This window comes from Wyeomyia smithii, chromosome 2, assembly GCF_029784165.1.
Source record: "Wyeomyia smithii strain HCP4-BCI-WySm-NY-G18 chromosome 2, ASM2978416v1, whole genome shotgun sequence".
NCBI lineage: Eukaryota > Metazoa > Arthropoda > Insecta > Diptera > Culicidae > Wyeomyia > Wyeomyia smithii.
The window spans coordinates 60,801,893-60,829,173 of record NC_073695.1 but is presented as its reverse complement, the minus strand read 5'-3'; the positions used below and the strand labels follow the sequence as shown (position 1 = coordinate 60,829,173).

Here is a 27,281-nt window from a genome sequence, read left to right as displayed (position 1 = left end):
TCGAAGATACCGCACACATTGCTAACGTTTCTATGCACGCCCACAGGGTTGATTATATAGGAGAGTCTACGAGCACACGGGAAGCGTAATTGAAACCGTTCGGAAAAGACAGTATATACTACAGGAGGAGAGGACGACAAAGGGGGGAACCCAGCTGCAGATAAAGTTGAAAACTAGTAAAAACGAGAGGTATGTATACGGTTGCGCAATCACAAATTCCGTTAACCACGGAAATGGTATTCGTTATCAAGCAGCAGGTTACCTTATCAGTTTCATTTTCTTTTCGCAGGCTAAAAATTAATACAACGTTAACCATCGACTGTCGATATCTACTAACAGCATTACAATGGAACAATTTACCCCGAAGGAGGTAAAGATCCTCGAGAGTGCCGAGGATATCCAGGAGCGGCGTGAGCAGGTGCTCAACCGCTACAATGAGTTTAAAGTGGAAACGCGCCATAAGCGCGAGAAGTTGGAGGACTCGCGTCGTTTCCAATACTTTAAGCGCGATTCGGACGAGCTGGAAAGCTGGATCCACGAGAAACTACAGGCCGCTTCCGAGGAGAGCTACCGCGATCCGACAAATCTGCAGGCCAAGATCCAAAAGCATCAGGCTTTCGAGGCTGAAGTGTCGGCTCACAGCAACGCGATTGTGATGCTGGACAATACCGGCCAAGAGATGATCAACCAACAGCACTTCGCATCGGACATCATCCAGCGTCGGCTGGACGAGTTGCATCGCCTTTGGGAACTGCTGCTATCGCGGCTTGCCGAAAAGGGCATGAAGCTACAGCAGGCGTTGGTGTTGGTGCAGTTTTTGCGCCACTGTGAAGAGGTAATGTTCTGGATCAAGGACAAAGAGGCATTCGTTACGGCCGATGAGTTCGGTCAGGATCTGGAGCATGTCGAAGTGTTGCAGAGAAAGTTCGACGAGTTCCAAAAGGACATGGCTTCACAGGAGTATCGCGTTACTGAAGTGAACGAGTTGGCTGATAAGTTGTTATCCAACGGTCATCCGGAGCGTGAGACCATCACTCGCAAGAAGGAGGAGCTGAATGAGGCTTGGCAGCGCTTGAAGCAGTTGGCTATTTTGCGCCAGGAGAAACTTTTCGGAGCCCATGAGATTCAGCGCTTTAACCGTGACGCTGACGAAACTGTCGCTTGGATCGCTGAAAAGGACGTTGTTTTGTCATCCGATGATTATGGTCGCGACTTGGCTAGTGTCCAGGCACTCCAGCGTAAACATGAGGGTGTTGAGCGCGATCTCGCTGCTTTGGAGGATAAGGTTGCAACCTTGGGTGCCGAAGCTGGTCGATTGTGCAGCATTCATGCCGATCATAGTGATCAGATCCGTGAGAAGCAAGCGGAAATCGCTGCCTACTGGCAATCACTGACCGCGAAGGCTAAGGAACGCAAACAAAAACTGGACGAATCGTATTTCTTGCATCGTTTCTTAGCTGATTACCGCGATCTGGTATCGTGGATCATCGGAATGAAAGCTATCATTTCGGCTGATGAACTGGCTAAGGACGTAGCCGGCGCGGAAGCTTTATTGGAACGACACCAGGAACATAAGGGTGAAATCGATGCTCGTGTGGATAGCTTCAAAGTAACAACCGAAGCAGGACGTCAGCTGTTGGAACGTGAGCATTATGCGGCTGCAGAAGTTCAAGAAAAACTAGCGGCTTTGGAAAGCGATAAAAGTTCGTTGCTGTCGCTGTGGGAAGATCGTCGCATTTTGTACGAGCAATGCATGGACTTGCAGCTATTTTACCGTGACACCGAGCAGGCCGACACCTGGATGGCCAAGCAGGAAGCTTTCCTGGCCAACGAAGACTTGGGAGACTCACTGGATTCGGTTGAAGCGCTGATCAAAAAACACGAAGACTTCGAGAAGAGTCTGGCTGCCCAGGAGGAGAAAATCAAGGCGTTGGATGTCTTCGCGACTAAATTGATTGACGGCCAGCACTACGCAGCCGATGATGTTGCTCAGCGTCGTTCGATGCTCCTTGCTCGCCGCTCAGCTCTGCTGGAGAAATCCTCTATTCGCCGCCAATTACTGGAGGATTCAAGTGCACTGCAGCAGTTCGAGCGTGATTGCGACGAAACCAAAGGCTGGATCAGTGAGAAACTCAAGTTTGCCACCGATGATAGCTATCTGGATCCGACTAATCTGAACGGAAAGGTTCAGAAACACACCAACTTCGAGCACGAGCTTACTGCCAATAAGAGTCGCATTGAAGACATCACGACTAACGGTCAAAATCTTGTCGAGAAGCAACATTACGCGGCAGACCAAATCAACTCGCGTATGCAGGAAATCGTAACTTTATGGGAGTCATTGGTTCAAGCCTCGGACAAGAAGGGTTGCAAGTTGCAGGAAGCATCGCAGCAACAGCAGTTTAATCGTACCGTAGAAGATATTGAGCTGTGGCTCAGTGAAGTTGAAGGTCAGCTAATGTCTGAAGATTATGGAAAAGATTTAACGAGTGTGCAAAACCTCCAGAAGAAGCACGCCCTGTTGGAGGCTGACGTGATGGCCCATCAGGATCGTATCGAGGGGATCAAGGTTGCCGCCAACAAATTCGTCGAAAGTGGTCATTTTGATGCGGACAACATTCGCAACAAAGAATCAGCACTGTCGAAACGGTACGGAGCATTGGCTTCTCCGATGTCTGAGCGCAAACAGCGTCTGCTGGATTCGTTGCAGGTACAGCAGCTTTTCCGTGATTTGGAAGACGAAGCCGCCTGGATCAGAGAGAAAGAACCGGTTGCAGCGTCGACTAACCGTGGTCGTGATTTGATTGGTGTCCAAAATCTGATCAAGAAACACCAGGCCGTACTTGCCGAGATCAACAATCACGAGAATCGTGTTGTCGCGGTGATTGGAAATGGCGAACAGATGCTGACTGAACTACCGTTCAGTACTGATGACATTAAAATGCGTCTGGATGCGCTGAAAGATCAATGGAATTCATTAAAGGAAAAATCGAATCAGCGTAAGCAGGATTTGGAGGATTCCTTACAAGCCCATCAATATTTTGCCGACGCTAACGAAGCCGAATCGTGGATGCGTGAGAAAGAGCCGATTGTTTCGAATCAGGACTATGGTAAGGACGAAGATTCATCGGAAGCTTTGTTGAAGAAACACGAAGCGCTGGTTTCGGATTTGGAAGCTTTTGGTAACACAATTCAGGCTCTACAGGAGCAGGCTAAAAACTGCCGCCAACAGGAGACACCAGTGGTGGACATTACCGGAAAGGAGTGCGTCATAGCCCTGTACGATTATTCTGAGAAATCTCCTCGGGAGGTTTCCATGAAGAAGGGCGATGTTCTCACCTTGTTGAACTCGAACAATAAGGATTGGTGGAAGGTAGAGGTAAACGATCGACAGGGCTTTGTTCCGGCTGCGTACATCAAGAAGATTGATCCTGGACTGTCTGCCAGTCAGCAAAATTTGGTCGACGGTCACTCGATTGCTAAAAGGCAATCGCAGATCAATAGCCAGTATGATAACCTGCTGGCATTGGCTCGTGAGCGTCAAAACAAGCTGAATGAAACCGTTAAAGCGTACGTTTTGGTTCGTGAGGCGGCTGATTTGTCCGCTTGGATCAAGGACAAGGAAAGTCACGCCCAGATCAAGGATGTCGGTGAAGATTTGGAAGAGGTCGAGGTCATGCAGAAGAAGTTCGATGACTTCAACGATGATCTGAAAGCCAATGAGGTGCGCTTGGCCAAGTTGAACGAGATTGCCGTTCAGTTAACCTCTCTCGGTCAAACTGAAGCTGCGCTGAAAATCAAAACGCAAATTCAAACCCTGAACGAAGAATGGGCAACTCTGCAGACTATCACTCAGGAACGGGCCAGCCAGTTGGGCTCTGCTCATGAAGTTCAACGTTTCCATCGGGATGTCGATGAAACCAAGGACTGGATCGCCGAAAAGGACAATGCTCTAACCAACGATGACTTGGGTAAGGATCTGCGCGGTGTGCAGACTCTTCAACGCAAACATGAGGGATTGGAGCGCGACTTGGCTGCACTGCGTGATAAAATTCGCCAGCTGGACGAAACCGCTAATCGCTTGATGCAGTCGCATCCGGATACGGCCGAACAAACCTACGCCAAGCAGAAAGAAATCAATGAGGAGTGGCAGCAGGTGGTGGCGAAGGCTCAGCAGCGCAAGGAAAAGTTGTTGGATTCGTATGATCTGCAGCGTTTCTCCAGCGATTATCGCGACCTGATGGCTTGGATCAGCTCGATGATGGGTCTGGTCACGTCCGAGGAGTTGGCCAACGATGTCACCGGGGCGGAGGCGTTGATTGAGAGACATCAGGTGAGTTGATTGTTGATCGTTTCTTTCTACTGTTTCCATTTGTTTCATTCGTAAAGATGTCTTACAGAAATTTTTCTCTTGTCAGTGTTTCCATACCATTGTACTGTGCACTTCATAAGTTTTCTGTTTTGTCCAGATTCACACAGAAACAGAACACAATACTTTGTTTCACAGACTGTTTATGTGTCTGCTAGACATTAGTGGATAACTTCTGTTTTTTGTCTTTTCTCCTTAAAATTTAGAAAATAAACAAATTCGAACCAACATTCTAAATTATCCCTTTTTGATTTCCCTTTAGAACCATCGTGCTGAAATTGATTTTCGTTACGGTATCCCACAGGTATAGAGTTCGAGTAAAGATTAAAGCTAAGCGCTTTCAATCCAAACTATTTTTTTATCTTAATACTTTGTTGTAATTAACACTGAAAACGCTTCGAAGCCTTTATTTTCTAATCCGATATATCATTTGTTTCATTTTAATTTTCGTCTTTCACAATTGGCGCAAGTAAAAAAACTCGTTTATAATGTTTTAAGTTGCAAAATTGAACGATCTGTTTCAGGTTCAGTTACGTTTTTTTACGATTGATGATTGGCTGGCTAAATTTTTTTTCTAAATGCCTTTTTTGTTTTAATTTTTGTATTTTTTAAAATCTTTGTTCTAGTGTGCTAACCGAGCGGAAGCGAAACTTTACTCGTTCGTAATTTACTGACACTACACTTTCTCATTTACACTGTGTCATGTCTTCGCCATGTTGTGTGTGATTAAAACTTGTCCAATGATTCTCGTCAATGTAGTGAAGCTTATATTTTTTCTGCTTTGAAATGCATAACATGGTAACGGGAAAAAAAGTAGGAGGTTGTATCCAAGACACGACCGCATAACTGACGTAGAACTACGCACACTATTAACAAATGCATTGTTGTAGGTGTTTCATTAATGAGTCAAAGTCTACTAATGCTTGCTTTGTGCTGCCTCAACAGTGGGGTAATAAAGACACTGAAAACATGAGCTGTAAAAGCTGTTTCACATTCTGTAAATTAGACGGCTGCTACAGATTTAAATTGCTACTATCCAGCACAGATTGCTCCCTTGAGTTGTCAAAAATTATTAACTTTCAATGACTTGTTTATTTGCCTTGCAAAAGGCATTTTGCTGTTCAAAATTGGATTAGCTGATGGCAATCTTTATGCTGCCCCAACAGTGGGGGAGTAATGGCAGTCTGGCGAGGCACGCTGAGAAGAAACGCGCTGCTCCTGAGACGTGGTGACCAACCACAGCGCAAGTGATTTATTTAATTTGAAGGCAGCCACAGGCGCAACCCGCTGTTACTTCTGAGTGCTGTATCTGCTTCTACTGCTGTCAACGTTGTGGACGGTCCATCCAGCTCACCTTCCGACTAATGAATGTAGCTAGTTTTCCCAAAAACACTCTTTTATAGCCGAAGGGTGCTACGTAATAGGCCACGCCCTTCTGTTCAGTTGTTTAATTCTCTGATATTCTTTAGGCGAATTATTCCACAATTCGCATTCGATATTTGTTTCCAGCGAATAAACACCGATGGTGCTCTTACACACGCAACAGTTTTAACCCGTATTTTATTGCGGTTTGTAACATCAAGCGATTTCGTTTGCTCGTTGTTGCGGGTTGCATCATGTTGCAACTTGGCAGCTGGGAGACGACGAAATTCTGTTAATGCTGATTGAATGAATCGACTTCATATTAGCTCTGCATATTCGAATTAACTGCCTTTGTGAATGCGTTCTAACAGGGCAGTTTGTTATTCAAAATCGGTTATGTTGATCGCAGCCTTTGTGCTGTCCCAACAGTGGGGGTATTAACTAAATAAACTACAACAGAATTTGATTGCTAGGGAAGAATGTTTGCTTGTGTTGCTTGTGTTTGCTTGCGAAGAATGTTTGCTTGTGTTGATGCTAGGAAATTTTCACCCTTCAAATACTTGTTTATTTGCCTTGAAAAAAGGCATTTTGCTGTTCAAAATCGGTTGCTGATCGGAACCTTTGTGCCCCAACAGTGGGGGAGTTAAGATACACGGACAACATGCACTGTGGAAGCTATTTCACCTTCTGTAAATTAGACAGCCGCGACAGATGTAACTGTTAGAGTCCGCACAGAATGCTTGCTTACGTTGTCAAAAATTATTAACTTTCAATGACTTGTTTATTTGCCTTGAAAAAAGGCATTTTGCTGTTCAAAATTGGATTTGGTGATGACGATCTTCATGCTGCCCTAACACGGGGGAATAAAGGCAGTCTGGCGAGGCACGCTGAGAAGAACCGTGCTGCTCCTGAGACGTGGTGACCAACCAGAGGGCTAGTGCTGCTGCTGCGGGAGGACGACTGCTGTTGTCGCTGTCTAGAACTATTATGAGCGGCTTCGGCTGAAACAGGCTCTTATATAGGCGAAATAGCATGTTTCCAATTGCAAGGTATAGATTCTGTCGACCGTGCTTGGGAAGCAATCATATAACGACCAATCAGAGGACGTAATTTTTGTTTAAACAAGGCTTGACAATTACCAATAGTACAATAGTTTGCATAATCAATCAACAATTTTCTACATTTTGGTGGATGCGTGTATAATTTTCTAAACAATTGCTATACCGATTTATAAACCGATTTATAAGCATTTAAAAAGGGACATATTTCGTTCCCTTTTCGGTAATAGTTTTCCTATTTACATCCCTATGTGGTAGGCTAAAGAAAAACGTAGTTCTACGTCAAAATGCGATTTTTCTTTCTCTGAATTAAGATAGAACTATGTAATTGTTTCAATTTAGTTGTTATAATGTTTTAATAATGTTTTATTTCAAATCAGTTTTCATTGAAAATAAAGTGAGCGTTGAAATATTGTTTAAAACTGACAGAAGTTAGTCTCTGTTTCGTTGTTGACCATGCAGTTTAGATATTTATCAGTTTCGAAAAGAGGCGTTTTACACTAATTCACCAACAACCTGCCAGATGTCAATGAAACTTTGTGAGTTTTTTTATTGTAAAATCAAGTATGCAGAGTTGCTTAAATATTACCCAACTCACAACGTTTCACTAAAACTGAAGAATAGGTCTTGAACGAGCCTAAAAAGTATACCAGTATAAACGTTCGTGTAAACCTCACGTTTTGTACTTGCTAACTTCATGATGATATCATTTTACTGTGAAATTTAAAATAGGTTCATACTCTGAAAGAAGGTTTGGGCGAGGATTAGGCATTCGTACACCCAGGGAAAAAACACTCCACTTTTAACCCAATATTATTACCATTTTTACATCGACTGACGATCAGCTTAACTCGTACTTGTTTTATCTATTGTCATTGTTTCTCTAACGTCGTCGCTTATTCCATGCTTCTTTGATTTTGTGTGTGTGTATTTGTTTACAGTTTCCATTGTCTTCTGCCATAAAACCACGTACATAACTTTAAATCACATTCGTTCCTAACGGGGTTCGGTTCAGCCGAACAGTACGTAGTCTTACTACTATCTTTGCCATGGTAGCGCTGATGATTCGTAACTTTTAATAACCACCCTAGTATTGTTCTGCATTTTCAACACTACCATGGGAAAGATAAAGTTAACCTTCGTTCCATTCTGTTCTATAAGCCCAACGATTCCAGCCAGCAGATTAATATCGCTTTTTTTGTTTCGTTACCGTCCTTGCTTTTATGTTTACTTTTACGTACGCCGTGGTTGTTAAAAACCAACACAGGAACACCGCACCGAGGTCGATGCCCGTGCCGGAACATTTGCCGCCTTCGAACAGTTCGGAACCGAGTTGCTGCAGGCAAACCATTATGCATCACCGGAAATTCAGGAAAAGATCGAAAATCTGGCCAAGGCCCGCGAGGAACTGGAACGAGCCTGGACTGCCCGTCGGCTGCAGCTGGACCAGAATCTAGATTTGCAGCTGTATCTGCGTGACTGCGAACAGGCGGAGAACTGGATGAGCGCTCGTGAGGCGTTCCTGAATGCTGAGGAGGTCGACTCCAAGGGAGACAATGTGGAGGCATTGATTAAAAAGCACGAAGATTTCGACAAAGCTATCAACGGGCATGAGGAGAAGATTGCTGCTCTGCAGGTACTAGCTGATCAATTGATTGCACAGGAGCACTATGCTGGTAAGTTGATCGATGATAAGCGCTCGGAAGTGCTAGATCGCTGGCGTCACTTGAAGGAGGATTTGATCGAAAAGCGCTCGCGGCTTGGCGACGAGCAGACACTACAACAGTTCTCGCGAGATGCGGATGAAATCGAAAATTGGATCGCCGAGAAGCTGCAGCTGGCCACCGAGGAAAGCTATAAAGATCCGGCCAACATTCAATCGAAGCATCAGAAGCACCAGGCTTTCGAAGCCGAGCTGGCCGCCAATGCTGATCGTATTTCAAGCGTGCTGGCTATGGGAAGTAATTTGATCGACAAAAATCAGTGCAGTGGTTCCGAGGATGCTGTACAGAAGCGTTTGACTCAGATCGCTGATCAGTGGGAATATCTAACCCAAAAAACGACTGAAAAGTCCCTGAAGCTGAAGGAAGCCAACAAGCAGCGTACATATATTGCGGCTGTTAAGGATTTGGACTTTTGGCTGGGTGAGGTTGAGAGCTTGTTGACTTCAGAGGATGCTGGCAAGGATTTGGCTTCCGTTCAAAATCTAATGAAGAAACATCAGCTGGTTGAGGCGGATATCCATGCTCATGAAGATCGTATCAAGGATATGAATGCACAGGCTGATTCGTTGGTCGAGAGCGGACAGTTCGACAGTGCCGGTATTCAGGAGAAACGACAGTCCATCAACGAGCGTTATGAACGTATCTGTAATTTAGCCGCCCATCGTCAAGCTCGTTTGAATGAGGCCAACACTTTGCATCAATTCTTCCGTGACATTGCTGACGAAGAGTCTTGGATCAAGGAAAAGAAACTGCTGGTAGGTTCCGATGATTATGGTCGTGATTTAACGGGTGTTCAGAACCTGAAGAAGAAGCACAAGCGTTTGGAGGCGGAGTTGGCTTCGCACGAGCCGGCTATTCAGGCCGTTCAGGAAGCCGGCGAGAAGCTGATGGATGTGTCTAATCTCGGTGTGCCGGAGATTGAACAGCGATTGAAGGCTTTGAATCAGGCTTGGGCAGAGTTGAAGGGATTGGCTGCTACCCGTGGTCAGAAGCTGGATGAGTCACTGATCTATCAACAGTTCTTGGCTAAGGTGGAAGAAGAGGAGGCTTGGATTACCGAGAAGCAACAACTGTTGTCGGTTGAAGACTATGGTGACTCTATGGCCGCTGTTCAAGGTTTGCTTAAGAAGCATGATGCTTTCGAAACCGATTTTGCTGCACATCGCGATCGTTGCTCGGACATTCGCGATAATGGACAAACTCTGGTTACCAACAACAACCACCATGGGGAGAGTATTTCGCAGCGCTGTGCCCAGCTGGATAAGAAGTTGGAGAATCTGCAGGCTTTGGCAACACGCCGCAAAAACGCCCTGTTGGATAACTTTGCTTACTTGCAGTTCATGTGGAAGGCCGATGTCGTTGAGAGTTGGATTGCCGACAAGGAGAATCACGTCAAGTCGGAGGAGTTCGGACGTGATTTATCCACTGTGCAGACCTTGCTGACCAAACAGGAGACATTTGATGCGGGTATGTGTGACAAATAAATTTTTATGCTATATTTGTAAAAAAAAAACATTTCTTTTCCTTTGAATAGGTCTCTCTGCATTTGAACAGGAAGGTATTCATAACATCACAGCTTTGAAGGATCAACTAATCAACGCTAATCACGCCCAATCGGCTGCTATTTTGAAACGTCATGAGGACGTGCTAACTCGTTGGCAGAAGCTGCGTGCCGACTCGGAAGCCCGCAAGTACCGACTACTGGCCATGCAAGAGCAGTTCCGTCAAATCGAGGACCTGTATTTGACGTTTGCCAAGAAGGCTTCCGCTTTCAACTCCTGGTTCGAGAACGCTGAAGAGGATCTGACTGATCCGGTCCGTTGCAATTCGATCGAGGAGATTACGGCGCTTCGAGCGGCGCATGCCCAGTTCCAAGCTTCGCTGTCGTCTGCCCAGTTCGACTTCCAAGCGTTGGCCGATTTGGACCGGAAGATCAAGAGTTTCAACGTTGGACCAAATCCGTACACCTGGTTTACGATGGAAGCCCTCGAGGACACCTGGCGCAATTTGCAGAAGATTATTGAAGAACGTGACGCCGAACTGGCCAAGGAAGTTCACCGCCAGGAGGAGAACGACAAGCTTCGCAAGGAGTTTGCCAAGCATGCTAATCTGTTCCACCAGTGGCTTACCGAAACGAGGTGAGTTGGGTTCAGTATGTAGTCTGTCGAATTGTTATATATTTCTTACCTCTTGTCTATTCCCGAATGTTCTACAACGCAACACAACACCAAAACCATTGATAGATACAATATTCTGGGCTGGGATAAATATGGGTAACGTTGGGTTTCCGATTGTGCAATAACAGTATGCTGAGGCTCTCTGATTAATCGTGTATATATCCATTGCGCTGCGTGTAATATAAAGCATTGACTGCCATAACCCTGCGGCTTCTAATTGAGTTGAATAAAGGAATGGGGGAATGCGAGAATGAAGATTCTGAAATCGTTTTCTTTTTTTTTTTTGGATCAAAATTATTACGGCATCATTCCTAATATAGAAACGTGAACGTTATCGCGATGCAGTCTAAATTTACTAGCTTAACATATAAATTGTGTATATAAAGCTTAGGCAGGGAAACTCGAATCGGTCAGATTCTTTCCACCTCAAGAAGAGCTCCTTCTTTTGTTTTCAAAATTGCGATGCAATACCACTAATTGCTGCTGTAATAACAAACGTTTGACTGTGGCAAAAGAGACAAGTTTTCTCTCCCATTTGGTTAATTCATGCATTTAATCCACAGAACTTCCCTCATGGAGGGATCCGGCTCACTGGAGGAGCAATTCGAGGCCTTGTGTCATAAAGCTAACGAAATCCGGGCCCGTCGCGGTGACTTGAAAAAAATTGAAGAACTGGGCGCCACTCTGGAGGAGCATCTCATTTTGGACAATCGTTACACGGAACACTCCACCGTTGGACTCGCTCAGCAGTGGGATCAGCTTGATCAGCTCGCTATGCGTATGCAACACAATCTCAAACAGCAAATTCAGGCCCGCAACCAGTCGGGTGTCTCAGAAGACTCCCTCAAAGAGTTCTCGATGATGTTTAAGCATTTCGACAAGGACAAGAGTGGCAAGCTGAATCACCAGGAGTTCAAATCATGTCTGCGTGCTCTCGGTTACGATCTGCCAATGGTGGAGGAGGGACAACCGGATCCGGAGTTCGAAGAGATCCTAAACGTTGTCGACCCGAACCGCGATGGACAAGTTTCTCTGCAGGAATACATAGCCTTTATGATTTCCAAAGAAACGGAAAATGTCCAGAGCTACGAGGAGATCGAAAATGCCTTCCGCGCCATTACCGCTTCCGATCGTCCTTACGTCACCAAGGATGAACTTTATTCCGTAAGTTTGTGGCGTGTCTTTTTGATTTTTTCGTAAATAATCACTGGTTTGTTTGTGTATTTACAGAATCTTACCAAGGACATGGCGGACTACTGCGCCCAAAGGATGAAACCGTACAACGACCCCAAAACGGGTCATCCGATTACGGGCGCCTTGGACTACGTGGAATTCACTCGAACTCTATTTCAAAATTAAACACATATTTTAACTCTTTAACTAATAAAGTACACCAATGTCGTACATTCTTTTAAGCGCAAAACAAAGTATTTCGCATATATTTAAATCTGTTGACTATACCCTATATAAATCGGCACTAGCAATTAAGTATTTATGTGCAAAAAAGCTTTTATCGTAGAGGAGCAACGTTAAATGCAGTTGATGTTCCCGCTTGCCGAAGTTGCACGCATAATCCGAATAATAAGAGACATCACGAAAAATGCATCGAACATTTCTAATTTATTTCGATCTTGTTCTAATCAATTTCTGCACCTAAAGGAAATTGGCTTTGAATATTTAGCACTCGAAAATCTGAGCAAATAAACGATCGAGCGTGAACGAAATGAAACAATCCGATAAAATTGGAAGTGGTAACCTAAACCACTGGGAGCGTCACCGAATTAGTAGTTGAAGGAATATTACTAGAATGCCTTTTCGCTATAATAAATAAAACTATATGTCAGAAAACAGTGTTTTAATTAAAATAAGCTAGGTCGTAATATTGAACTTGTTGTTAATTTAAGTTACGTGTAGTGTGCAGCTTTGATTGTACCGTTGTCAGTGGAAATCGCTATTTCAAAGGTCTTTTTGTGCACCACCGATTGGAGACGACACACATGCATTTATAACTTATGACTATGATCAAATGCCGTTTATAGTTCTACTCTGCAATTGAATTCAAGATTTGAAACTCCATAAAAGCTATTTTTTGAGCTCCAAAGTAGCAAGACTACAGGGTCGGGGTCTGAAATTCAGTAGAATCAGGTCATTTGGGTGCTGAAGGACTTTTTAACATGAGTTAATTTTCAGGCTAACACTTTTACTTCACGATGAATTCTACAGTAACTTTGTTACCTGTTCTACTGACAAAATTTGAGTCTTTATATATAACAAAACTTGATAGAGAAACGCGTAATAGATCTCTTGAAATTATAATTATAGGGCGATATTAGCAAGAGGAACGAGGTTTCAATAAGGCTTCTTCCTTCTGATAAAATATGAGTCTTTCGTATAACATAATACTTTCTCTTTATATAGTTTTTCAAAACACCATCAGATAAATATCAGCAAAAATGTTATATTTCAAAGCTATCGATATATAATGCACATTGCTATCAATTGTATATAAAGTAAGCATCTTATTTGCTTCGTCACAATTTCAGTACGTAATAGCAACTCACTAAAAATGAGCACACCTTCGGAGCCGCCCCCTAAAAGAAAACACCCTTCATATTCTGGTCGACAATCTTTTTCGTTTCCTCGCTGACTTCAATCAGTGTCGAGGTTTTATTCAGCACCACGAATACGTGCCGCGAATTACAGCTACGCTTCACAATCCAATAATCATCGTGGGTTTTGACGATGGTTTCCTCCGCTATGTCCTTCTCGCCAGACTTCCGTGAGTCATCCAACAGGTCAACGATCAAGTTCTGCACATCGTTCGGAATGCACCCACCGGTTTTGTTCTTTTTCTGAACACCCAACCGAATCGTACCCCGGTGGTGAAGGTTGAGTTCATTGAAATAAATAAACTTAGGACCGTTGGAGCTTTCCGCATCCTTCAAGCATCCATTCTCGGCATTGGATTGCGTTAGATGGAGTGTGATATCCGAGCAAATGCTAGTAAGCTGAGGGTTTATCACCGCGTTCAGCTCATGATACAGTGCCTTCTCGTTATCGACGTCCTCAAGGAACAAACACAGTGTAATATTCTGCACTTTTCGACAAATCATAAAGTTTAGGACCCTTTCCTGACCTGCTTCTTTGATGTGAATTTTTCTCGACCGTTCCGCACTTGCCGTTTCTTGGTAGAACGGACCGTTCAAATACTGGTAAATTGTGTACAGATCGTCTGGACTGATGCCACTCCAGATGATGTGGTCATCGTACAGGAATATACATTGCCGAATCGGCTCGAATGTTGCCTCGATCATGTTTATGAAATTTTGAACTCTCAGGAACAGCAACTGGTTTAGGGGAAGATACTGCACACTACCAAGTGCATCCAAAACGTCGCACTCTCTCAGCTTCAAATGCTGAATATACTTGACGTAGAATTGTTCCAGCTGTCCAATCAGATTGGCGACCGCGACTAAATCTTCTGCTGGTCGCAAGTTGTCCTCAAAAGTTCCATTGAAAAGTCGAAACATTCGGTAGGATTGTTTCAAAACAGCTTGAAAAATTGTATCATGAATATCATCACCATGATACTCGTTGTAATCTCCTGTTTCACGAGTTTTTCTCTCAAAAGGGACATTCAGTATCATTACCATCCAGTAGCCTGGCTCCGGTTGATGATATAACTGGCATGTTTTCTGGGTATGCAGTGCATGCACACTTTCGTCACTGGTGAATGTACTAAAGAACAACATTTGTTTAAGTAAAAATTAATTTTAAATTCATACAATAGCTACCTGCTGAATTTAATTATCGCTTCGCACAGTCCAACATCTTTCACCTTGGAATCGATATCCGTTTCTTGAGGATGATAGAACAAAATCTTCTTTTCTTCCTGCAAAGTTTATGATGGTTGCTCGAAATAAAACATGATCTTGATGTATTTAAAGTACCTCGCCCTCCTTCGGACCGAATTGAGAATTAAAGATGAAAAAACTTCGCAGCGAAAGACCTGCCTTTATTACTGGAATTGACATTTCTGTTTGAACGTTTGAAGTACTGTTTTAACGTAAGAAAACTAAATTTATTGGAAAGCTTTCGCAGAAAAACGTAGTATCATTATCAGCTGTTTGTTTACGATTTGTTGACAATTTGCCACCCTCCGCAATTGATTGTGTGCGTGAGTGTTTCCAAAGGCCTTTTGTTATGTAGGGGGCTCGCAGATTGAATAAGAAGTATTATTTCGTGTCTATCAGCTAAAATTTTAACCCATTATGGACCGGACCTAGATCCTGATTTTTCTCCAACGCGATTTTCACAACACAGGCTTGTATTGTTCTCATCAAGAAAAAAATGGTGAAGAAAAATTTTTCCGACTTTCCACAACCGAGTATTTCACTGTTCGTTTTCCGAACAGTGGGCCAATGTGTGATAACAAATCAATGAATCCTGAATCATATGATTTCATTGAAATTTATTATTTATGTGGTTCAAAAGCTTGAAAACATTTGGGATGTACATAAACATTACATTTTTTACAAATGAATATTGTGGGTTTATGACAATGCCTTCATCTTCTTGATTTTTCATCGTGAGCTCTAGCTGGAAAGTGTTGTCTAATACCTAAAATCAACGGGAGGGGGAATATATACCACATTTACTTCAGATGCCCGTTGAATAGCTAAAGTTTCTTCATCATCACTCTCTTCCTCCAGTATAGCAAAAACTTCATGCATCGTCAATGCGCGGCGTCGATTCATCTTGATTTCTAAACATGAAGATCGAATTCACTATAGATACACTTAGAGCAAAGTAACCAAAAGACATGAAACTGATACCTACGATAGCTTCAATACAGATTCAGTCCACATGAAACAATAGTTATTGACGCACTATAAAATAAACTTTAACTAACTGCGTTTGACAGTACGTAAATAAAGTGAACACCTATAGGACCACTGTTCGGAAAAACGAACAGTCATTTTCGATCAAGGGGCACGCGCGTTGCAATGCTCGTAGAGTATTGATAAATGGTACAAAGTAAAAGTCATCCATTAGTAACTAGAATATATCAATATTAATAGCCTCAACTATATTTTACAGTTTTAAAAACTATAATGAAAAATTGTGCTTTTGAACACATCTGCGCGAAACGCTAGCTAGGAGGGGTGTCCAGTACTTTTTTTTTGTAGCCAACATTTCCAGCCATCATATACAGAAGACGGAATGTTTTTATCTTATCTCAGTTATTAGTGAAAAATTTCTAAAGTACTGTTCGGAAAACCGAACACCCGGTCCATAATGGGTTAATTCGCCTTAGTGTAATTTTGGAGTCGCCACCTGCATTATTAATAACCTTAAATGTGCTCGACGGGGTACCCGGGTACCGTTTGAGGTTTTATAAGACGAAATTTCATAGTTCACTGCATTGAAAAGTGATAAAACTCAGTGACATCTCAAAGCTTGTTAGAAGGCAACTTTTCATAATAATAGTTTTCATATAGTAGCAAGGGAGGGTCAACAGAGGGGGGTTGAATTTTTTTACCCCTCAAATGGCCGACGGGATACCCGAACCCACAAATTGTAATTGTAACTTAGACAATTTTCATCCGATTTCGATACTTTTAGCACCAATAAAGGCAGTAACTTCTCTATTTTGAAATCAGAGTCAGTGGTGTCTCGAAGAAGTTTTCTCATTGCCGGAAATCCGGATTTTCGAGGATATCCGAAACTGAAGAATTTCATGAATATTTCAACAGAATCTTACAACTATTGGTCCAAAGTTCATAAAATTACTTCCACAGGGTATTTTTATGATTTTGGGTGTTATAGTGATGTACCCTCAAGTCCAAATGGTCCTTCCGGAACAGATTCCACCGGGGCTTCTAGTGGCTATTGAAAAAATTAAATAATACAACGTCACATACCATCCAATATGGGCATTTTCCGAACCGGGATAATATCTAGAGACCGCTAAACAACCCCTGAAATCAACTGCAGCCGATATTTGAAAGTTCAAGATGGTGACTTCTAGTTTTTGGAAAACAGCCATAATTGACCAAAGACACCCTTCTATGAGTACTTTCGGAATTGAAATGATGTCCAGAGACCTGAAAACGACCCTAGCGCCCAATACATGTCAAATCTTTCAGGCCAACCATTCTGATGATACGACAATAATCTTTGCAAAAATGAGTCCAGAGAAGTTTCTTTAACAATTCTGGAAAAGTCTACAGGAACTTCCTGTGTCAAATTGATACTCTTAACGAAATCTTTGTCTATAACGAATGTCGAAATCATATATAGACAACTCCAGAATATACCGCTGTAACCTTGTCACCTTAATTGCATTTTTACCCGATTTACCAAAAATGCCTACCAGTGGCTTATGGTCAGTATAAACGGTGAAACTTTGACCATAAAGGATCTTATGGAATTTTTTTATTGTGTTTACTAAGGCTAAAGCTTCAAATGTAAAATGGGATAAGAACGTTGAGCTTTGTTGAGTGAAAAAGATGAAAACAGATTGGTTTTTCTATGCCATCAATAATATGTGCTATGACTCCACCGAGTCCATAGTCTGATGCATCTGAAACAAAAACAATTTGTTTTCTTGAGTCATAAAATTCTAGCATATTAGCCTTTAATAAAGCGTCTTTGCTAGCTGCGAATGCTTTTTCACAATTATTGTCCCAAATAAATTTTACACCTTTTTTCAACAATTGGAAAAGGCAAAAAAGTTTAGATGATAAATGAGGAACAAATTTTCCCTAATAATTTACGAGACCTAAAAATGCTTTCAATTCAGTCACATTCTTTGGAGTAATAGCTTCACGAATCGTTCTAATTTTGTCTGGATTTGGAAGTAAACCGTTTTCAGTAATAATGTGCCCCAAATATGGTAAACTTGATACAAAAAATTTACATTTATTCAAGTTCACCTTGATGTTTTTGCATTTTTCAGTCGTTCTAAAACTGCATAAAGTTTTTCACGACAATCATTCAAATTTTACCTGCAATCAAAACATCATCTAAATAAACTGACACATTCTCGAGTCCGGCCAAAACTTGTTCCATTACTTGTTGAAAAATTGCTGCGCTGGGGACGCCTCCTGAGGTAAACGATTATAAGTAAAAAGGCCTTTGATGGTATTGATAACCATAAACTTCTTCGATTTTTCAAAACATCAATCAAACATGGTTCATTAACGTTTGATTTGTTAGAAACCATCATGCATTTAAATTCACCTGAATCGTCAGACGAATCATCCAGCGCAGGTTGCAGTCGATTAAAAAGTTGCTCCAATTGCGTACTCGTACCCGGTTGAAGCTCATCGGCAAAACGAACTGTAGGTTTCCTCTGATTATTTATATATTTAAAACATTTTTTCATAACATGTCCTGATTTGCCGCAGTAGTAGCATATTATGCTACGCTTAGCATAATCTGATCTCCTTGGCCTCGAACCGCTTCTCGATCTGCCCCGGTAGCCGCCAGTATTCCTATTATGTGCGCCAAACGATTTGCTTCTGCTTCGTTCATTATTGAAACCGCCGCGAATGAACTTGTCCCGTCTACCCAACCTTGTTTTAATTGGAAAAATCTGATCCGATTTGTTACTTATCATTTTAGCTCTTGAACCGGCTAGTTCCCAATTGATAATCGTTCGCTCAGCTAATGCCAGAGTGAGATTTTCCTCACCCAGCATCTTCTGCTGCAAATCCTTATCATATAGCGAATTTCTTTATTCCACTGTGTGCGGGCAAAACTGCCGAGGAATAATAAAACGTCATCGCCATTTAAGACGCAAGTAAGAAAGAGATGCCAGATAATTGTTTACGAACTTAGCACGTGCGGTGGTGGGTTGAAGCTGACAAATTTTTCAGTGCGCTTCGGGCATCACGGCAGGTCAAAACTGGGTCAAAATCGAGTGAATAAAGAAGGGTTTTGACAGCAGTTAGTGCGCTTCCAGGTCAAAACGAGGTGAGCTGGTGGAATAAAGAAATTCGCTAATAGACTCCCATCAGAATTTAATCTCTGATGGCAGTCTCCTTGAATTCACCGAATTCACAATATTCCGCCTGCAGCTTTACTGCTAATGTCGTTTTCGTTTTCGCGGTGTACTACACTCAAATGACACTTTCGACACCGAAAATGTTTTATTTGATTTTTCGTGTTACCCTTTTTCTGTCTCTCCCTACACTTTTTCTGTCACTGATGACACCCGAAAAAAGCAGAGTGTGCTGTAGGAAGTTACCAACACATTCACACGTATGTGTCAAAACTGGTTTGTTTTGGTTTTCGTTCCACGTGGTAAAGTGTCAGGTAAATTTTTTCTCAGCACATTTGCGAGATGAACATATAAAATGGAAACGAGACAAAATGACGAATGCGATTATGACCAAAACAAAACGAATTGACAGCTATCCCATTATTACGCATACCAATGCAATGACACTGAAAATGTTTTATTTGAAGCTGCAAAGTATAGCACGGAAAAAGTGTAGTACACCGCGAAAACGAAAACGACATAAGACGAAATTTTCCGCCGATTTATCTATAGCTTGTATTCAGTGTTGTTAGTCTCGCTCGTAAGCAGCATACAACACCTCATGTGAGGTTCTCGGTGTCGCCGCTTTCACACAGTACTCGTGTATACCTACTCCCCAACTCGCGAGAACGACCAGCCGAAGATAATTGATTCAAGATGCTTTGCGATGGTTGCAGAGGGAAAAAAAATGATAGGGTATCGGACTACTCCGGCAGCGGTTCGCTTTGGCTGGTTTTGCATTAGACTGCTGTAAAAAACTTACCGAAGCAGTCCGATACCCTACACGTTGCCCCACTGTCGGCTGTCGGTACATATCGGGATGAAAGCATTTTCGTTTTCGAGCACAGTTTTTTAAGCACTCCTCCTAGTCAAGCAATTTTAGTCGAGTACTCCTACTCACTAGCAGGAACTCGCGTACTCTTTTACGGTAGCTGAGAAGCAATACGAAAGAGTTTGTTCGTGTCGGTGCGTGCTTGCTGCCACTCAGGGGAAAGCATGAAGACGAAAGAGTATCTCCAAAGCGTGTGTGCAAAAGACTTGAGAAGCGTAGCATATGTCTCGTTCTCAAGCAGGAAGGAGAAGAAAGCTTTTGCTTCTCGCTCGATTTGCAACGCTGCTTGTATTTTGTTGTAAAATTTGAAACATTGAATCAAACCAATCTTTCTTTTAATTTTTTTTATCAACTCTGCATATTGCAAAGTAGATAAATCCCTAGCGGGGTAAAGCAGCTTCAATTCCTCGAAGACCGCCGGTGATAAACAAAGCTTTCTGATTATTTTCGGGGACATTATTGTATTGAAATACAAATCCCAAACGCTCACCATAATTGGCGAAAGACGCGCCAGGAACGTACGGTTCGATTAAACCAACTATATTTGAAGCCATGATAGTAAATTTCACGCTGTGTGGAATGGTAGCAAATGAAGATGAGAAAAAAAAATCACTCACCAAACCCGATGAATATTACCTCACGCGAGAGCTGTAACAAACTCTCAGCCAGGAGAGACTGTCCAGAGACCTGAGATCCAACAACCGATCAGCTGATGAGTAAGCTTATTGCGCAAAGCTTCAATTCTCTTGCGCCGCCGTACGCACAGAGCTTTATAGCGTAACGCCCCAACTGTAACTTTATCTCCTTTTGGATAATATTTTGTTTCACTTTCAATCTAATTAGTTTAAAACTTTAGAAACTTTTTAATTTCTTCAAATTAAAGTAGATATCACTGCCGTTTTAAAATGAAATTAAAAAAAAAAATTAGATAGAAAAATACAATAGCTTAAATTTTTTTTTGTTCAATTAAATACAATAGCCTTTTATCCCCTTTGGGATATCACACAATACACATTGTCTTCTTTTGAAAATCACATAATAGCCTTTTGCCTTCTTTTGAAAATCACATAATAGCCTTTTTTCTTCTCACACAAAAGCTTTTCAATACCTCTTTGTCCTTCAAGACAATAACTTTTCAAAATTTTCCTTTGTATCAAACACAATAACTTCTTTTATTCCTTTATTTTTTTTTAAATTATCCACCATTTTTTTTCCTGTAGGAGACTGAACCACTGCGACCATTGCTAGTAGATCTATTGTGGTATGCTCCGCCTTAATATAGGTGCATTTAATTTCGGCGCATAACTATTATTGAGTTGATGTCCAATTTTGATTTGCACGTGTATCCCAGTCAGGTATCACAATTCGAATGAAGTGTAATATCTGAGAAGGGCTTTCGTTCCAGATTTCGGAAGGACTTAGGAATCCTTCACCGAGGATACGCAGTCTGCGTTGTATTAATACTATGCATTCGCAAAGTAGGTGTTCAGAGGTTTCATTCTCAAGTCCGCAGAAGCGGTATTTCTCGTCATTGAGTTTGCCCATCTTCTTCAGATGGTACTTACTCGGACAGTGACCAGTGAAAAGTCCTGTTATTGTACGTAGGTCTTTTTTATTGGGCCTAAGTAGCGTCATGGTTTTTGCGTAGTTTGGTTTTATAAATTTTTTTGATTGCCGTAAACCAGATACAGCATTCCAATTTTTACTTATGACCATCCTCTCCCACTCATCTAGTTCTATTTTTAAAGCTCTTGATGAGACGCCACAGAAAAGTTCTGGTCCTATAAAATTTTCAGAAGAGCCTTGTCTTGCTAGTGAGTCGGCTTTTTCATTGCCTTCAATTCCGCAGTGTCCTGGTACCCAGTATAGTAAAACCTGTTTTTTTTGTGCTAGCTGCCGAAGTGAAAGAATGCATTCCCACACTAGTTTTAATTTGCAAATGGGTGCTTTAAGCGCTTTGAGTGCTGCCTCACTGTCGGAGAAGCTACAAATATTTGCGTGTCTGTAATTTCCCTTTAGACAGATGTATGCACATTCCATGATTGCGTATATTTCAGCTTGAAAAACTGTTGGCCAGTTTCCCATAGAGATATATTCATTTATTCCTGGCCCGGTGATGCCAGCTCCGGTGGCTTTATTCATTTTTGAACCATCGGTGTAAAAGATTATTGAGCCCTGTCGAACTGCTGGACCTTCTGTTTCCCAAGATTCCCGTTCGGTCTCAATGATTTTATAGGGAGTGTCGAAATTTGGCTTATATTATTCACCATAAAACCCCCTCTTAATTACTTTCTTCTTTACATTCATTTATGCCAAACACTTTTTTTATCCCCAAACTTTAAACCTTTGCCTAACTAATCTTTTTTTACTCTTTTTTCCCAGTAACACTTGCAACACTTCCAGACCGTGGCCTGCTTGATGTCACTACTTAGGCAAAATTTATGTCTTACTTAATCTCCCAGCACCTTAACCCTCGAGAGAAAATTAAGAAACAAATTACCTTTTATCGAATTTTCCCAAAAAACACCTAAACCCGCCGTACGCTCTTCAACTTCACAAGAAAAAACTAGTGTAACCTAACGTTTGGCGCCGACCGTTGCCGTTGCCGTTGCCGCGAAACTGTATTCCGCTGTACCGACGCTACAATTTATCACCGCAAAACTTCTAGTTACTTAACGGACTTTTAACACTCGCGAATATATATATATATATATATATATATATATATATATATATATATATATATATATATATATATATATATATATATATATATATATATATATATATATATATAACTATTTTAATTTAGCGCATTTACAATTTTGCCGCGAAACCGATTTTATCACTCGTCGCCAGTTATAAAGTACCGCGCCGGGCAGGGAACTGTGATACCGTGTTAAACTTATTAAGAACAAGCGAAGGTTCCAGGATCAGAAATTCAACTTCCCGGACTGAGTCCTGCTCATTCCTATTTATTAGTCATATTTTCAATATGTGTGCGAGTTCCGAAAGTGTGTAATACTAACAGGTAATATTATTTGAGAGGGAGTTCGAACGAGGTGTTGAATTTTACTAAGCCTTTCTGATAGATATAACTCCAATAATTTTATTTATATTCATTGAAATCATCATTTCCGGAACATATCTTCGAAAAAATGGATTGCTGGAAATGAGAAATGAGGGGCACCGCTTGCACTAATTTCAAAGTAGATACTTGCTTAATCTTTAAGTACTAAAACTATTAAAATCGGATAAAATTGTCAAAGTAATGAGAGTTTCAATCTGGGTACCCCGTCGGGCATGTGAGGGTGTTTTTTTTTGTCGAGCACATAACAGTTCAGATTCAAAGATTAACTATTACCAAATGACAATTTATAATTGAAATCCAGAACTTCCCGACAAACAATTGTTGATTTACAGCTTATTACGCTTTTATTAGACGGAACGGCTTACCCGCATAATCATAAATCATAAAAGGATGATAATCCATGTGGTTTAACGATAGCCCATAAAGTCGTGACCAAATGCCGAACTAGTTGTTAGGCACGTTTTATGGTTATTGATTATGCGAGTAACTAAAGCCTAATAAGCTGGTACTCAACAAGATTGTTTCTTGAATAAAAATAAATTGAAACCTAACATACTGTTTCACATTTTTTAGTTAGCTCGTTTTTCACATTTCTTTACAGACTTTCCCTATACAGATATAACAACTGACTTATCAAATTTAACTAAAAGTAAAAGTTTTTTACCAACTTGTTCACAGCCTCAGTAGCATGTAACACCTGTTTTGCTGACCCCTCGGCCGGTAAATAACAAGCAACCGAAACGCCTCATCGCAGGGCTTTTTTAGCCAGCTGACGTTGCAAGAGCTGTCTGTCACTCTGGACGTGTGCTCCAAATGTAGCTTGGCTGTTAGGTCGTTTGTTCGGGTTCTGTGCGTTGGCGATTCTTTTCCTCACTGTTCTGTAACTTTCTGCAGCTGTTCGTAACTTCGCGATATTTCTTCCGTAAACCGTCACAGTTGTTGCGATGGAGAAAATCAATCGTAAGTCGGCCGCTAGAGCATCGATCCAGCTAGGTGAAATGGACTATACCCCGATACTGTTGGCATGTATTGTGGTCCTGGTTACACTTGGTAAGTGAATCTCTTGCCTGCTTTGGCAATTTCGAGAGGTCAAAACTTTCGCCCGCTTTGCTGTGATTGCCCGCGCGATCCGTGGAATGTAATTGGCTTTCGCTTTTTTCTTGACCGTTATTCCAAGCACTACTTTATGTTTGGAAAAAGAAACGTTCGGCTCGTACGGATGTGCTACTGATGGGACTGTGCGATTCAGGCAAGACGGTTCTGTTTACAAGCCTGATTTTGGAAGAGAAGAAAGAAACCTTTACCTCGATCAAGGAAAACCTGGGATACCTGGTGACGTCGCGCGGTGAGCTGCGTTTGGTGGACGTTCCTGGACACGAACGGCTGCGGGGAAAGTTTTTCGATCAGTACAAAAATTTGGCCAAAGCGATTGTTTTTCTCGTCGATAGTGTGACCGTCCAGAAGGATATTCGGGATGTTGCCGAGTAAGTTTGTTAAAGAATTATTCCTTTTCAAACGTTTACTAAAGTTGAATTTGATTTCAGCTTTCTGTATACCATTCTGGCTGATAAAGCTACGGCCACTCTACCGGTGGCGATTGTTTGTAATAAACAGGATGAAGCGTTGGCCAAGGGTGATGCAGTGATTAAAAGTATGTTGGAAAAAGAAATGTAAGTTTTTTTTGTTTAAGTTTAGTGTTTTTCATTTCTTACGGACAATCGTTTTAGTAATTTGGTACGGCAGACGCGAACCAGCCAACTACAATCGGTAGACCAGCACAATACTGATGCGGTCTTTCTCGGACGATCCGATCGGGACTTTGAATTCAGCCAGCTTTCGCAAGCGGTCAAGTTTATGCCCTGTTCAGCGCAGAAAGATGAGCTGGATGATTTGACTGTGTTTTTGGATACTTTATAAGACTTTAGTAGTAATGAACGAAACTGTATTTTTCTTACTCTGTTGTGAGTAAGTTATGATTGAATTTAAGAATCTTGTTTTTTTTTTATAAAATGAACCAGTGTTCCCCTTCTAATATTGTTTGTGGTACCAGCGGGGTTTGTGTTTTTTTTAATAAAGAGGTAAAAACTGGATTTATCCGTTTATTAATTGGCAGAATTTTCTGCACGTAGTTGCGGATAGAATGCGGTTGATTAGCACCGCCCAGAAGTATCTGGGAATAACAATTGTATGCAGTAAATAAAATATTCAATTGGAGTTTGAGGTGTAACGCATCCTTCATAAATATGGAAAGAGTTTTGGCGTGTTTTGCGCCTGAATGTTCACTTTACTTGGTGTATTCCGGTTTGCACTGAGTAGCATAGCATGGAGACGCATAGTCTTTAATCGTTAAACGTTGTTATGCAGAGTCATTATACTTCTAGGTCCGTTCCTAAACCACGTGGTCATATTTTGATCACTTTTTATACTCCCCGTAACCACCCCCCCCCACCCCGTTGTCTTTCGTGCTCTTTTGATCAAACCCCCCCGTCCCCCTCATTATGACCACGTGGTTAAGGAACGGCCCCTTAGTTGTATGTTCGAATTCCGGGTTGAGAAAAACTCCCTACATCAGTAGGAATGATCATATAGTGGCAAGTAATTGTGTTATGTACATTATAATAATATATTTTGCGTTTTTTATTTAGTTGGTTCAAAAAAAAGTTTTCTTAGAGTTGTTAGTTTTCTTAGAGATTTTACAGCTTATAATAACTTCATTTGAATTTTTCGATCATAGCGCTGGCCCCAGAATTGTCCTGTAAACTAAAACAGTTGGCTGCGAAAACGGTGTATGATAAAACAGAAGGTCGTGTTCCGAATCGGAATGTAGCACTAATCTAAGTAACAATGTTGTTGAGTAACAGCATATTAAGCTTTAGTCAAGCCCAAATCGATCTAATAATAGCCTAATAAGCAGTGAAGCAACAAAATTGTTTGTTGGGCAACATTTTGCTTTGCTTTGCAGTTTTTAAATAATGACAACGAGCTGATGGCGACAGAAAAAGTAGTTTTGGGATAAACGGTACAGGTGTTGGCTTCGCTTGAAGGCTACCATACCAGTCTCTTGGATAAGTTCGACCTTCGAGTTTCGTTTAGAAGTAGGGCTCAAAAGTTTCGCTTTATCGAAAAAAGACCCCATGCAAAATTCCAGCTCAATCGAGCTTTGGGAACACGTGCCCCAAAGCCGATGAAAAAAATGCACAGGTTGTAAGTACCAAACAAACAATTTTGTTGATTTATAGCTTATTAAGCTGCTATTTGGCGGATTTCGGCTGAACTAAAGCTCTACAAGCTGCTATACAACAAAACTGTTTGTTGGGTAGTTCGTGAAATTGTCGATATCGAATTTTTTTTATGCTTATTGTTTAATAAATGCAAGCTTGTTTTTTAAAGATAATACCAGATCTTGATGTTTTAATCAAGATCTGGTGTTATCTAAAACAAAATCAAGCTACAATGCTTTGAATAAAACCTACGCCCTTTTAGAAAATTATTCTCGGCTCTAAAAAATGTATCCATGCATGAAAAATACTTAGTTTGCTATGCCAAAAACGGGTGCAAAGTTTTATTCGAATCAAAAATGGTCGAAAATTGCGAATTAAAAAAATTAGGCTCAAACTATAATAATCATTTGGAGGTTATGCAGTTTTAGTTGTTTTTTTTAGACTGTTATCTCATAAAATATCTAGTCTTGAAAATGTTTACAATTAGTGTTCAATGTTGGGTCCGGGTTCCGGTCGAGTATCCGGTCCGGAGTTCGATTCAGAGTCTAGAGTCTAGACACGAAAGCTGCCAGTTTTTTCGAGTAAGTTTTGTTTAAATGTAAAATCAATCTTAAACTTTTGTATGTTAGAAATAATTTGATTAAAATAAAACAATTTTACCAACAACCAAGCTTGTTGGTTTTAAAATTTTACTTGACTTAATTAACCTGATTAAATTTTTTTTGTCAAAATTAAAGTAACACCCCAGACTAACAGACGTAACACTGGAACTTAGCTCCATCGCCACAAAAAACGTTCATTTCAAATTTTCAATTGAATAACAGTCATCGCGCAAAAACGTCGTCTGGGGCGCTGTCATGCAATCTCATATACATATTTTGTAGTTCCCCATTTGACACATGCAGTAACGCTGGCGCTGATGTCGAAATACATGACGCAGCGCAGACACGACAGCAGATGGTGCTAGTGTTACTAACGTAAAGTACTGGAATTATCCAAACGATGATTTTATTGAAAATTTGTTCGACGTGTTATGTCTGTTAGTCTGTGGTAACACGTTGTTTCTAAACTACTAAATATTTTTAATTGTTTTGTGTTAAAACATTCATTGCAAATCAATAAAAAATTCTTTTTTGTGTGTAATAGATTCGAAAAACAGGTAATCTGCTCCTTCTTACTTTTCTATTTCTCACTTTTAGAAATACCCTCAACTGTATTGGCCCTGACGACTCTGTTGATGTCGGTTCGGTTTTTACTTACGAAAGTGAAGGAGGGAAATACTTTTGCTTTTGTTTTCACACATAAATAGACAATTGCATATGAGAATTCACGTAGGTGCGAATAGCCTTTAAAATCTCTTTTACTTGTGTCAGGGCCAATTCTTTTGTCTTTATATAGAC

General features: G+C 41.2%; 3 protein-coding genes across 6 annotated transcripts in view; 2 read left to right on the top strand and 1 right to left on the bottom strand.

Annotated features, from left to right (window-relative positions):
• LOC129723787 (spectrin alpha chain) overlaps window positions 1-12,538 on the top strand; it is a 29,417-nt gene extending 16,879 nt beyond the window's left edge. The window contains exons 2-9 of one of the 4 annotated variants that reach the window (XM_055678206.1): window positions 47-189; window positions 290-4,333; window positions 4,632-4,673; window positions 8,057-9,980; window positions 10,048-10,651; window positions 10,757-10,786; window positions 11,254-11,854; window positions 11,921-12,538. In XM_055678206.1, the coding sequence (XP_055534181.1) occupies window positions 347-4,333; window positions 4,632-4,673; window positions 8,057-9,980; window positions 10,048-10,651; window positions 10,757-10,786; window positions 11,254-11,854; window positions 11,921-12,049 (7,317 nt within the window). In that variant the 5' untranslated portion in view covers window positions 47-189; window positions 290-346 and the 3' untranslated portion in view covers window positions 12,050-12,538. The remainder of the gene's footprint in view (window positions 1-46; window positions 190-289; window positions 4,334-4,631; window positions 4,674-8,056; window positions 9,981-10,047; window positions 10,652-10,756; window positions 10,787-11,253; window positions 11,855-11,920) is intronic. The other 3 variants (XM_055678208.1, XM_055678207.1, XM_055678209.1) reach the window with 3 other exon arrangements.
• A 590-nt stretch (window positions 12,539-13,128) lies between these two features.
• Window positions 13,129-14,838, bottom strand: LOC129723790 (vacuolar fusion protein CCZ1 homolog). The gene is made up of 3 exons (XM_055678211.1): window positions 14,641-14,838; window positions 14,485-14,582; window positions 13,129-14,428 (listed from the first exon to the last, which is right to left on the bottom strand). Exons 1-3 carry the CDS (start codon window positions 14,722-14,724, stop codon window positions 13,282-13,284), a joined length of 1,329 nt encoding a protein of 442 aa, XP_055534186.1. The 5' UTR covers window positions 14,725-14,838; the 3' UTR covers window positions 13,129-13,281.
• Window positions 14,839-23,431: 8,593 nt separating this feature from the next.
• On the top strand, window positions 23,432-24,750 carry LOC129723786 (signal recognition particle receptor subunit beta). The gene is made up of 4 exons (XM_055678205.1): window positions 23,432-23,710; window positions 23,838-24,144; window positions 24,205-24,330; window positions 24,388-24,750. The coding sequence occupies exons 1-4, from the start codon at window positions 23,605-23,607 to the stop codon at window positions 24,575-24,577; spliced, it is 729 nt and encodes a 242-aa protein (XP_055534180.1). The 5' UTR covers window positions 23,432-23,604; the 3' UTR covers window positions 24,578-24,750.
• The last annotated feature ends 2,531 nt before the right edge of the window (window positions 24,751-27,281 follow it).

What these genes read in the sequence shown, in the direction of transcription:
- LOC129723786 (XM_055678205.1), top strand. Translation starts at nt 23,605, where the DNA reads ATGGAGAAAATCAATCGTAAGTCGGCCGCTAGAGCATCGATCCAGCTA. An exon ending in TGTGGTCCTGGTTACACTTG is followed by an intron (nt 23,711 to 23,837) that starts GTAAGTGAATCT and finishes CGTTATTCCAAG; the next exon opens with CACTACTTTATGTTTGGAAA. An exon ending in GATATTCGGGATGTTGCCGA is followed by an intron (nt 24,145 to 24,204) that starts GTAAGTTTGTTA and finishes ATTTGATTTCAG; the next exon opens with CTTTCTGTATACCATTCTGG.
- LOC129723790 (XM_055678211.1), bottom strand. Translation starts at nt 14,724, where the DNA reads ATGTCAATTCCAGTAATAAAGGCAGGTCTTTCGCTGCGAAGTTTTTTC. An exon ending in TCGGTCCGAAGGAGGGCGAG is followed by an intron (nt 14,583 to 14,640) that starts GTACTTTAAATA and finishes TAAACTTTGCAG; the next exon opens with GAAGAAAAGAAGATTTTGTT. An exon ending in GCGATAATTAAATTCAGCAG is followed by an intron (nt 14,429 to 14,484) that starts GTAGCTATTGTA and finishes GTTGTTCTTTAG; the next exon opens with TACATTCACCAGTGACGAAA.